This window comes from Carassius carassius, chromosome 6 (genome assembly GCF_963082965.1).
Source record: "Carassius carassius chromosome 6, fCarCar2.1, whole genome shotgun sequence".
In the NCBI taxonomy this organism is placed as follows: domain Eukaryota; kingdom Metazoa; phylum Chordata; class Actinopteri; order Cypriniformes; family Cyprinidae; genus Carassius; species Carassius carassius.
Genome location: NC_081760.1, coordinates 14,928,642 through 14,941,479, shown reverse-complemented (window position 1 = coordinate 14,941,479; position 12,838 = coordinate 14,928,642). Strand labels below are relative to the sequence as shown.

The 12,838-nt window shown below is 34.7% G+C and overlaps 1 protein-coding gene across 1 annotated transcript in view; it reads left to right on the top strand.

The window, feature by feature from the left end:
- Window positions 1-6,715, top strand: part of LOC132142407 (prostaglandin F2 receptor negative regulator-like) — a 71,798-nt gene extending 65,083 nt beyond the window's left edge. Inside the window, exons 8-9 of the mRNA XM_059552249.1 lie at window positions 5,636-5,941; window positions 6,482-6,715. Of these exons, the coding sequence (XP_059408232.1) occupies window positions 5,636-5,941; window positions 6,482-6,645 (470 nt within the window). The 3' untranslated portion in view covers window positions 6,646-6,715. The remainder of the gene's footprint in view (window positions 1-5,635; window positions 5,942-6,481) is intronic.
- The last annotated feature ends 6,123 nt before the right edge of the window (window positions 6,716-12,838 follow it).

Below are 12,838 nucleotides of genomic sequence, written 5' to 3'. Positions count from 1 at the left end.
AGTTATGATCAGCTGGTTGCACATTATCTTCATTAAAAAAAAAATTTTTTTTAATATATTTAGTGTTATATTTTTTACATTTTTTAGTTTTTTATTAAAACAAAAAATCATAGGTTTTAAGTAAAAAAATAAGGTAAAAGGGAAAGAAAGGAAGTCAAATGGCCAAATTATCTTGCGACATTTTATAATTAATAAAAACTTTATTTTTTGTAATCCAGATTTAAGGCAGGTTGCTGTTATACACTCAAAAAAATGTTCACTTTTGCCAATTTTACTTAATCTGTTCATGTTGTGATTACTTAAAAAAATTAATTTAACAATGTGAACTTAATTTAGTCTAGTTCATTCAACAAAAAAGTGTGTATTGTCAGCTTTACTTAAAAATTATTTGTTCAGCCAACATAACATTGTTGCATAAAAGTAACAGATTAATAAAACCAATACAGACTTGAATCTCATTGGCTGAGGATTTTGCAGTGTATTATGGTAATTGTTGTTCTGTCACCCTCTTGCAGAAGTGTAGCACCATTAGATAGGTACGTGAGTAATAAAAAAAAATTATGTTTTGATTTACTGAACTTGTTCTGATATATTTTAGAACAAACATACAAATGGTTGAAATGCAACATTGCGTTTCAAACATGTTTCTGATCTGTTTGATGAACTGTAATTAAGAGATGGTTTATATGTTGAGTTATATTGAGCAGCTGCACTCTTATTTATTGATTCAGTGTTATGGACTTATTAAATCCTAATTAAAGGGGGTGGTGTTTCTGAAGTGGCATTATTAAAAGTTTTTGTCATCATTAATTACAATTTTCATGTACAATTAACTCAATTGTTGTTTGTTGACTCTACTAAGGTTTGTTAAGTTAAGTTTACATAACTATCGGGTGGGACGCTTGGCACTCTTTTTTGTTGTTGTCTTTTTCTCTAAAAAATCTTTTAGTAATCATCATAAATCCTATATCATTTGAAAGCTTAGAAGCCCAAGATTCATCCTGTGAAAATCATTTTGAAATCGGACATTGCTTTACCATGGAAATGGTACTTTAAAATCTAATGGCGGTAACCTCCCCCTTAGTGGGCAGGGTCAAGTGTCATAAAACATAATGCATTATGGTCTTCTAGAACCAAAACTTTTTATAATCTTGGCAACAAACATATCATTGGAGAGGTCTGAGTCTCAGGATTTCATATTTGGTGGTTATTTTGAGATAGAAGTCAAATTCACAGAGGAATCTAGAGAACAAATCATTAAGAAAAATTCAAAATAGTTTTGATGACTCCCGGTGGCTGTGTGTGGTATGACGCCCTAAATAAAATCTCACAGAAACCTCAATTTTGTTCATATCAACTTCAAATTTATAACATAACTTATTTAGACACAAGACTTTAATTTTATACCAATTTTAGAGTAAACCTGTTATGTAAAATATTTATAATAAATAAAATAAAATAAAATTAATATAGCGCATATTATTTACAGTACATTTAAACTTCTATAACTTTTTGATACTTCAATTTTTTTTAAAAATTCTTTTGCTTTGCCTCAGTTGTGTTTATACTTCATATCATAACCTGTTATTTTTGAGTTTTACTTTAGGTTTCTTCATAAGATCTCAAAATATAGGCTGCTTTGTTTCAAGTTACCTAGTTTTGATTAATATCACAAGCTTCCATAATTCTGGTACTGGCTTCTTCATGAAGAATGCATATTTACGCCATAAAAAAAATATATAATAATAAACAATTCTCTCACAATTGTGAGTGTTTTTTTCCTCCTTGCATTTATTTATTTATTTTTTTTAAAAATAAGTTTATGTCTCACAATTCTGACATTTCATCTAACATTTCATTTTTATCTCACAATTCTGACTTTTTAGCCTGAGTTTATATATCGCAATTATGAGAAAAGGTCAAAATTGCAAAATGTTTTAATTTTATTTTTACTTTTTTAAAACAATTGTTATATGCTTTTGTCAGTTTTGTTGGTTTTTAAATATAATTTGTATTTCACTTTTTATTTCGGTAATTTTTAAACTTCAAATTAAACGTATTTATTTCAAGATCGTGTTGCAAGTTAACCATCTTTATTTGAGACATAAGGTCAGGCTGGGTTGGTGGTGGGTGACGCAGGGACCTCGATGGCAGCACAGACTGGTGAGAAGGTGATTGAGTGCGCAGGTGGGTGATGATGAGGGATCCGTGAGATGATGGTATATCCACAACTACCGAACAGGAACAAGACACAAGGAGTATGCTGAGCAGATGGGACACAGACAAGAATCACGGAGGACCTCAAACAACGATCTGACAAACAAGAGACGAAAGACAGGGCGTTAAATAGGCTGGTGAAATGAGCTGCAACTGCCGCTGATCAAGATGATCATTATGAGTTTATGTGTGTGTTACAGTATTATCATCTCTTGTAGAGATCAGATTGTGTCAACTGTAGTACAAACAACTTTTTTTCAAGACAAATCCTGCTGTGTTGTTTTACCTGTAAAGATGCTTTAACTTGTTGTAATCTGTCATTCGTCTAACAGCTCTCATTCTCCACTGCTTTATTTTCTCCTAAGGACAAAGTTGCCACATCAGTAACATAGTAATGTGAAAGTGACGTGACATGTGGCCAAGTATGTTGACCCATACTCGGGAATTCGTGCTCTGCATTTAACCCATCCAAAGTGGTTACAAACAGCAGTGAACACACACCCAGAGCAGTGGGCAGCCATTTATGCTGCGGCCCCCGGGGAGCAGTTGGGGGTTCAGTGCCTTGCTGAAGGGAACTTCAGTCCGAATCTCTAACCATTAGGCCACGACTTCCCCCAAGTAATCTTAGGGGATGAACTGCATGTGGCTGCAGGGCTTCATTACCATCTTTTGTCTCTTATCTAAGGCTCTATGAGACTGTTGTCCCTGAAAAGAGCAGGTTCTAGTCAAGCTTCTGCATCTGAATCACATTGACATGACTTTGGTTCTTACTCCAGACATGTTCATGATATACGGTATAAATGTTTAGAGCATGTTGAAAACATAAGACGCAAAATCAATTTACAGTTTGGAACTTTCTCTATTGGTCACGTGAGTCTTTGTACAATCAGTCAGATTTTCTTCTATACCGAGGCTTTAAATGCTCTTTGGAAGATCTCAACCCACCATGTTGGAGAGCATTATTATAAGGCTTTAAGAATTAAGGAAAAAGAAGGTGAAATTATGGAACTGAATAGGTTTTTTAACTCAAATTGTAATTGTATTTTTAAAATATAAAAATTAAATTTTACATTTTGTTTAATAGATTATAAATATTATGAAAAAAATAAATAGATTCTGAAATTAAATAATTCATATTATTACACAGACACACACGTATAATTGACTTTAGACTTTAGATAGTATGTGTATATATACATGTATATATAATATTATTTCAATTTAATTATATCTTAGCGGTCAGTGAGGTTTGTTTCTCCACAGGTGAAAAAATAAATAAAATAAAATTGTTCTGAGGTTGACCGTTAGTTCATTTGATAAAGATTACAAAGACAAATGAAATAATGAAACTTTTTACATTCAGAGGACTGTCGTGTGTTTAAAGGATCCCTCGTGCAGATCATTGGGGTTAAGCACATTTAATCAAATGGCTTTTCACGACTTCCCTCAGGCCAGATGTGTGCACGTGTCCGTCAGCTTGTATCTCACTATGCCTGCTCCGCTTCAGCCACTGACCCTTTCTCATTATTGTAAGTCAAGTTCCAAACACATTAGCTCAGGATGGACAAGGGATCGTGGAATTCGTAGGAGGAATAATGGACCATTAGCATTTCTGCTTGAGAGAGTCTCGCTATCTCAAACGACTTGATACGTCATGAAGATAAAACACTGCCATTACCGAAAGAGAACTCTGTCTACTTAATTTATTTATTTATTTATGAATTTGGGTATAATTTATTTGTGCATTTTATTTATTTATGCATGTATTTATGCATTTGTGCATTTATTTATTGATACATTCATTGATGCATTTTTATGAATTAATTTATGCATTTGTGCATTTATTTATGCATTCATTCATGCATTTGTGCATTTATCTAATAATGCATTTACATTCATTCTTCTATTAAAACTTGTGTTATATTAGCTGTAAAACTGTTTAAATCATAATACTTTACAGTTGTTTTAGGGTTTACAGCATTGTTAGGAACGTGTGATAGTTTCCTGATCTATAAAAGGGCAATAACAATTACAGGCTAATGCCCTGCAATGTTTTGATTCTCTCTCTCTCTCTCTCTCTCTCTCTCTCTTTAATATTCTCTGTCTTCCTCCTCTTCCCCACAGTCATTGTCTTGGTCTGTAATGGGGAAAGATGGCTGTTGTGTTCAGGTCTTTGAGTCAAGGCGTGGGTTTGACAGCAGTGGGCCGTCGTACAGTCAGTATAATTGCTAGTTTGGCACCATCGTGGCTTTATAGTTGTCTCCTTCACTCTTTCTCTGCGCCTTTCTAGATGTGCCTTTCATTGCTGTTCCAGCGATGGGAGACAGAAAGTGTTATTTTTATAGGACATGCCACATCTTCTAATTGATCTTTAGTTATTTGAACCAGTATGTGTTAATGAAGGGAAAAGACTGCTGTTGGATCCTCAAATAAATGCATCTCAAAGGAAGGGAATTAATTTAAGTAAAAAATAAAAAAAAATGTCCATTTGCAGTGCTAAAAATGTGTCCTCATTGGTAGTATTTTTTAATCTAGGGGGTTAGGTTTAGGATTAATAACCTGTGCTTTTTATAGTCCATATGGAGGTAGATTAGAAATGTATTTTTTTCTTATGACACAATGTTATTGTATTATATTGAGAGGGGAAACATTTTTTGATTTAATTGAGCACAACTCATAAGCAGTGTTCCCTCATTTTGTTTTTTTTTTTTTATTTTGTTTTTTTTATTGCAAAAAAAGTGTGTAACTTTTAACTTGAATGTGCTATTTAGATTTTATTTGACCCTTGATGTAACTAAATGATGCACATTTTAGGTTACCTGAGAAAACATTTTTTTCAATGCAGTACTGTACAATGCCAAGAAATTAAAAAAAAAAAGATTATATATATATATATATAATCAGAACAGTTAAATTCTTTGTAATATAATATTATATAATTCAATAATATGAAAATATGAAGAAGATATTTCTCATGAATTCCCTTTTAGAGGTCAATTAATAGAATAGAATAGAAAACAAACTGAAGCATTTAATCTGAGATCTGTACGCTAAATATTTTTTACAAATGTGAACATGTGAATTCTGCATATTACTACTGTGTGTGACTGTAAGAGTCTTGTTACCATTCTGTGTCCTTCATCTGCTGTTTCCAGCACTTAATCAAGCCACTCTTCTTTAAAACATGACAACTTTTTATTTCACATGTCATTGCGTTTGCGTTGATTCTCGTATTTAGCTATTTCGTCCACAACCATTAAAGTATTCAATTTCTACAGTGACTCATTCGGCACACATCATTCTCTTTCTATGAAACCTGTAAACCGTGTTCACTCTATAGCAACACCAACTCTATATAGATTTGCTGCTTTTTTTGCAGTGCATTTTAATCAGAATTCTGTGATTTCTTCCTTGTCAGATGATGTAGCGTACGAGATGAAGTGGTTTCTGAGTCGTCTGAGGGGCTCAAACAGCACGTCCCTGCAAGCCAGTATGGACCGCTGGGGCATCGTGCGCAAGGCCCCTCGCAACGACAGCAGTGACTGCAGTCTGGAGCGCCTGGGACCCAGAAGATTTGCCCTTAACATCCACAGCACACAGGACAGTGACGCAGGTGGCTATTACTGCATCGCAACCCCCTGGTTCCGGTCGACCACTACTGGGGTCTGGAGCAAAGCACCGGAGGTCACCTCACAGAGAGTCTTCCTCAATGTGAAGTTTGCATGTGAGTAATAAAGAAGTGCAAATAATTGCTAAACGTAACCCTCAAACAAAGTCATGGAAGTTTCACAAGTCTTATACGTTAATGGGAGGCTCCAGCATTTGCCACTCATTCCCACGACAAGATTGCGTTCATCCAAAACTTCTCAATGCATGTTGGAGCTCGCATGTGTAATATTATGAAATCTAGTGCATTTGCTTCATCAAGGAATAGTCTAGTTGCATTTCCAAAAATGTGCATTTACTCATGTGTTATTTCTTCATGCTTTTATAATATAGGCTACACATCTATATATTCATGCATTACTTATTATTTATGCATTTATTTATTTGTGCATTTACCTAATGCATTTATTCGTTTTATTTGTGCATTAATTTATTGATTTATTTCTGCATTTGTTATACAGACGTTTATACAAATGCATATTTATGCATTTATTTATTTATGCATTTATACATTTTTAAAAGCCCTTTAAACCATCATTTTTTTTATTTCTTTTTTATAGACACTAAATTTTTGTGTATATTTTTGATCTTCTTTCAGTGTGGGACTCATTGAAGCTGCCTTTGCTTTATGGGATCTGTGCTTCGGTGACTGTAGGCATTGCTTCTCTCGTCCTGGGCCTAGTCTGTGCTCACTACTGCTGTAAAACAACGACACCTACTCCACGCTCTCACAACAAACTCATGGAGCTGGAGATAGATTGACAAAGACAGTACAGTTGTCCCCTGCCGACCTGGACGGCGTGTTGACAACTGATGGATGCTGGGACGTGTCCTGTGACGTTATGCAACATCTGGAAGGAGATGCTACATTTTCAGAGGAAATAACTACTGAATCAGAGTCAACGACCACAGAATTACTCAGATATTGCACTAAACACATTCTCGTATCAGCCAGGTGAACGTTTTGTTGGATATATGAACCTTCTGTCATGAAAAACAAAACGTTTTTTTTACGCTCTGATTAAAAACTTGATAAAAACAAGCAAATTTTGACATATTGATAGAAGGATTATATTACTCAAGCTCCAAAGAGACCGTCTGCTTCCAGATCAGGGTTTTAAAGACACTAATTTCTACCGTAATTCTTTTGAGTCTGGTGCTCTCTCTTTTTGCAAAACATGGGGGGAGCTGAACCCATGCCACAATGTGAAAGAGGACATTTTATCTTTGATTCTGTGACATTTTGTGTTGTAATGTATGTACCATTCAGCTTTGTTCTCCAGAGTTTACCAGCTCTGACTAACCCATCCTCTAAAAGCTAACTAGTCAACCATTATCAACTGGGTTAACTGTAATGCGACAGGGGCAGTCAACTAGATTTTAAACATGAATTTGAATATATGATGCTTTCTTAAATAAGTAGTATTTTTTAAATAATTAGAAAAAAAAAAAATTTCTAATGTTATAATATATAATCTCCTGTTTCCATGTATTGGGCTGACACATATGTTTAGCTAGCTAGCAACACCCTAGCAACCACATCACACTGGAACAACCATCTAAAACTCCTTCACAACTGTTTAGAAACATCCTAGGAATCGATTAGCAACTCCATAGCAATAAATTAAATGGGTCATGAACTGCCTTTTTATTATTTTGTACTGTTCACTGAGGTCCACTTATAATGTTTTCAAGATTTTTGTCATAAATGTTCCTTATTGGTAAAAGTATTTTGTAAACCAACCCTCCTAACTAGAACTTTGGTACAGAGAGATAGTTGAAAGTCCCATGCACAATTCTCGCACACCCCACATTCACTTGAATATGAACAAAAGCAATTTGGCGAATGAAATATCGACTCATTGACTCCTACAGATGGGTCAGTTTGAGTCACGTGGAGGTCAGCGATTGCTTAGATTGAATCTGTGCCTTGGGCCTGGTCTTGAAGCTCTGCTAACAGCTTGGCCCACAGTTCTGCACCTTCACCTGTGACTCACGGAGCAAGTAGAGCTGACACTCATTGTTGTGCATTAGGGCTATGAAACCCCCAGAACAAGTACTTTCCGACAAATCAAGGACATTGGTCGACCTTTGTCTGCTTCTGAGGGTCTTTGTCTTCACTCCTAAAGCTATCGGCTAACAGCTCCTGCTGAATCTCCAACATATAGCTAGTAGATATTATAGTATAGTAGATATACAGTGTTTGTGTTCTGCAAACATTCTAGTTTGGGTTTGTTTTCGACCTCTTTTCCTCAGTATTAAACTTCTGTCATTAATTCAGTCCAAGACTTTGTTCTCTAGATCTATTCAGCCATGAGAGTGCTTCGGTATTTATTATTTCGGTTTTGTAAACTTTATACTTTTTAGGAAAATTAAGATTGAGATTTGAAACTTCTTTTGACATTGTTCACCATTTAAAATGCCTGTGTTGATGTCATCATACAATTGTTCTTCGATCCTGCATTTATTTTCATACAGAATTACGATTGGTGTTTGATTGTGTCATTGACTGGGTTGTTGTATTAAAAATTTAGTGAAATTAAAAATTTAATGGTTAACCAGTTTATTATTGGTCACACTATAACAAAAATTAGCATGCAAAATTATTATAAAATTGGAAGGAATATGGGCAACAGGATATGATGTCATGGTCCAGTGATTTTGTTTTCAAAAAAGAAATAAATTATACTCAATATTAACACATTTAAAATGTCATCTGCTTCATCTTGCATATGAGTATACTGAATTGTGATTTGTTTAATGCTTCATGCTTCTCTATGCATATAATTTGTAATGCTTTTTTATTCATTAATTTTTTGCTCCCCAAGGCTGCCTTTATTTAATCAAAAATCCAGTAAAAACAGTAATAATATGAAATGTTATTACAATAAAAAATAGCTATTTTCTATATGAATATATGTTAAAATGTACTTTATTGCTGTGATGAAAGCTGAATTTTCAGCATCATTAATCCAGTCTTCAAAATCACATGATCCTTCAGAAATCATTCTAATATACAGATCTTCCTATTATCAACGTTGAAAACTGTTGTGCTACTTCAAATTTTTGTAGAAACCTTGATACTTTTTTTAGGATTAAAATAGAAAGTTCAAAAGGAAAATTTAAATAGAAAAAATGACAGAAGTTGTTTTTCTGGCATATTTTTATGAAACCCTCAGTCACACACCTTTTCTGCTTAATTTTATATGATCGCACCACATATTTTTTATGCATGTGTGAAATACCTTCATAGTACTCAAAGGAATTGACAGTAAATGTTTTCTTTGTTATGTTTTTCCACTCACTGGGAAACTTTTCTGCTGTAATTGCTTCTGATTAACTGCGTGGGACTAGAAAGACGTTTGCGACGGGCAATTTGTAGGCTGTGTATTGCAGCATGTTCTACTTTCCTCTGTTGCTCTTCTTGAATTCACTCTCACTTACATGTGTTATTCACTGTACAGTTCTGCTCTTGAGACAACCCTGAACCTCACACAAAAACATATATATCCTTCTTCCAAACCATCACACAAACGGTGTACTGGTGCAGCCATTGTAGTGCAAAGGTATTGTATGATAATCATAATCCTGTACCATGGCATTTTTAAAAACACCATAGTACTGTAGTATTGTATTACTACTGTAGTTAGAGTGTCACCTCAAATATTTGGTTTGGCCATTTTCATTTAATCTTTGTAAATGTCCTGGGATGTGTGTGGTGGTTCCTGGTATAAAGTCATTAGCTCATAAATGCAGTTTCATTTTCCAGTGTGGCCTCCAGTGCCCTGTAAAGTCCTGCAGCTCTCTGGGCAAAGTGGTAAATTAAGGGCAGGGGTGATATGGGAACATCACTCTCTGCTCCTCAGTGTAAATGTTAAAGCACTCAGGGAGATAGAGGAATCTTTTGGTGTCTTCAATGTCATGGAAACAATGTAAATTGACCTATGGTGAGAAACAGTGGCATGGAATGGATTAAGTGCACAGATTTTTATTAAACCTGTCAGTCACTGTGCCCACATATATTGTGCATTTTTATTAATGTATTTGCACAATATATATATATATATAGACAGTTCAACCAAAAATGAAAAAATAAAAATGAGATATTTTGAAGAATTTTGGTAACAGATGGTAGCCATTGACTTCCATAGTACTTTTACTGAACTATGAAAGTCAATGGCTACCATCCAATGTTACCGAAATTCTTCAAAATATCTTCTGTGTTCAAGAGAAAAAAGTAATTCATACAGATTTGAAACAACTTCAGGATGAGTCAATAATGATAAAATTTGCTTTTTTATTATTATTATTATTATTATTTATTATTATTTTTTTGGTAAAGACCAAGTTAATAAAAAATAAATAAAAAAAAACACAAAATCTAATAACAAAAATGCAACTGAGTGCTAAACTCAATTCAAGCCAGTAGCAACAAAAATATTGCATATACTTTTTCAGATAATGCCAATGCCTGTCAAAAATAAAGAAGTTATTAGAAAAATATTTGAGATTTTTTTCAAGAATTGCACTTCTAAAGAACTTAGACATGGCCCCTGGACGTTTTTGACATGACACAGTTTAGATTAGTGGATAAATAGTTTAACTGACATAAATCTACACTGACACTGATGTTGGATCGATGTGCCCGTGTGTACAATCATGTCCAGTTTTCCTTGTAAGGCAGTCTGCTGCTCGGTACAAATCTATCCATCATGAACCAGCGATGCCAGCTTCTCATACATAGGTTTATACGTAGGCTTTCCACATTGAGCTTGACCCTAGTTATTGTTTTTATTTTTCTTCATGATTTTTACTTTCTTTTATGTAAAGCACTTTGAATTACCACTGTGTACGAAATGTGCTATATAAATAAACTTGCCTTGCCTTGTTCTAAAAAGGCTTTTAACCCCCGATAAATGTATTTCACACTTAAAATTTGGATTTGGGTTTGGCACCACTTTTTACCCAGGGTTTTGAAACCTTTTATGCTGTCAGACTTGTACAGTATTGTAAGGATGAAACAACCTGAGATACTTTGATCTCCTGAGAAACAGACAATACAAACATACACGGGTATCTTCGAGACACCCCACAGAGTGGCCATTCTGGCCATTTGTTTCATTTTAAATCCCTTCACCCATGCTTCCTTCTACTCTGTCTGCTCAAAATGATTACATGAAAATGTCAATGCAAGTGAACTAACATTCATGTCTAGTATCATTGGAAATGTCTCAGTGCAACTGGTACAATGGTCTCAATCTTACAAAAGTAGATTAGAAGATAATACAGATCCGAAGAGTCAAGAGATATCTTGATTACTGTGATGGGAGTGTCCTTTCCTAGGGTCCTCCATGTAAACTACCCTTTATTCCCTTTGAGTTGTAAAACCACCCAGGCTTGGGACCTGAGTTAATGCAAATTCCAATTGTTAGTTCCTGTCTCCATCTCGGGGGGTGTTTGTCTTGGTCTGAGGTATTTAAACGATTGCAGCAAGAGGATCAGGGCGATTTCTGTAGCCAGAAAGCCCGTAGTGTGTTGTGTGTCTCTTCACTTCATACTATGTATTTTCTAAGGTCAGGTATGCATATTTTACTTTTAGATTCATCTTTGAGAATTTGATGTTTTGTATTGATATGATTTGATGTGTTTCAATTGGATATGTAATTGGCAGAATACATATTTACCTGACTGATAGTAAATTGTTACATTTGATTTTCTTCTGTTTTACTCTGAAATTATTGACTCTAGTAGATTACGCTGAATGTTAGCGACATGAGCACCCGAATGAACAAATTAATATAAACTAGATTAGAAAAAAGAGTTTAACCAGAATAATCAAATGTCAGAAGAATAGGCCTACTAATTAGAAACAGACGTACCACCAATTTGCATTCCAACCTAAATTCGAGGTCATATTAAAATGGAGTCAGATTAAATAATAGTAGAATGGAGTCAGATTAAATTATAAAATGGAGTCAGATTTGAGTTTAACCTAAAATGAATAACTCTATGCGCTGAAAGACCGAACACGCAGGAAACCTTCATCCAGCACCGGATACCTTCCTTGGGTCGAGTGCGTGGACCTTACAGTATGAAATGATGCAGTGCTATGGTTCGTTCTAGTCCTCCAGGAAACTTAGTACTCATTGGCAAGCTGTAATTACGACATCATGTGCGTTCAAGTCACTTTGGTTAGCACAAGATGGGAATATACCTTTTCTAAAACAAGATTTATTTGAATTACTTCTTTATTAAAATTACTTCTACAAAATGATGAATAAAGAACTTCTTCTGGTTTCATCAAAACCATTTTTCATCACAATTTCACCATCCAGTCAGGCACATAAACCATAACTCCTTCCAAAACAGCTAGAAATCTTGGAGTTATGATTGATGATCAGCTGACTTTCTCAGAACACATTGCTAAAATTGCCCGATCCTGTAGATTTGCTTTATTCAACATCAAGAAGATCAGGACCTTTCTTTCAGAACATGCTTCATAACTCTTTGTTCAAGCTTTTGTTCTGTCCAGACTGGACTATTGCAATGCTCTCTCATCAGGTCTTTCAGTCAGTTGTATTATACCTCCCAAGATTTCTGGCTGTTATGGTTGATGTGCCTTACTGGATGGTGAAATTGTGATGAAATTATGGTTTTGATGGAACCAGAAGCAGTTCTGTCTTGGCAAGGTTGAGTTGAAGGTGATGGTCCTTCATCCACCAAGAAATGTGCCTGGGGTACTTTTAACACTCATTCCAGGTATCCTGAGAGTATTTGTGGTAGAATTTATTTTATACCATTTCCTAAATCCAAATAAGACAGAGCAAAATGTCCCTAATAGGGCTGGGATAAACGATTATTTTTTAAACGATTAATCTAGCGATTATTTTTTCGATGCATCGACTAATCTAACGATTAATTTTTCCAGACTGATTCGATTTCGATTATCTCCCCA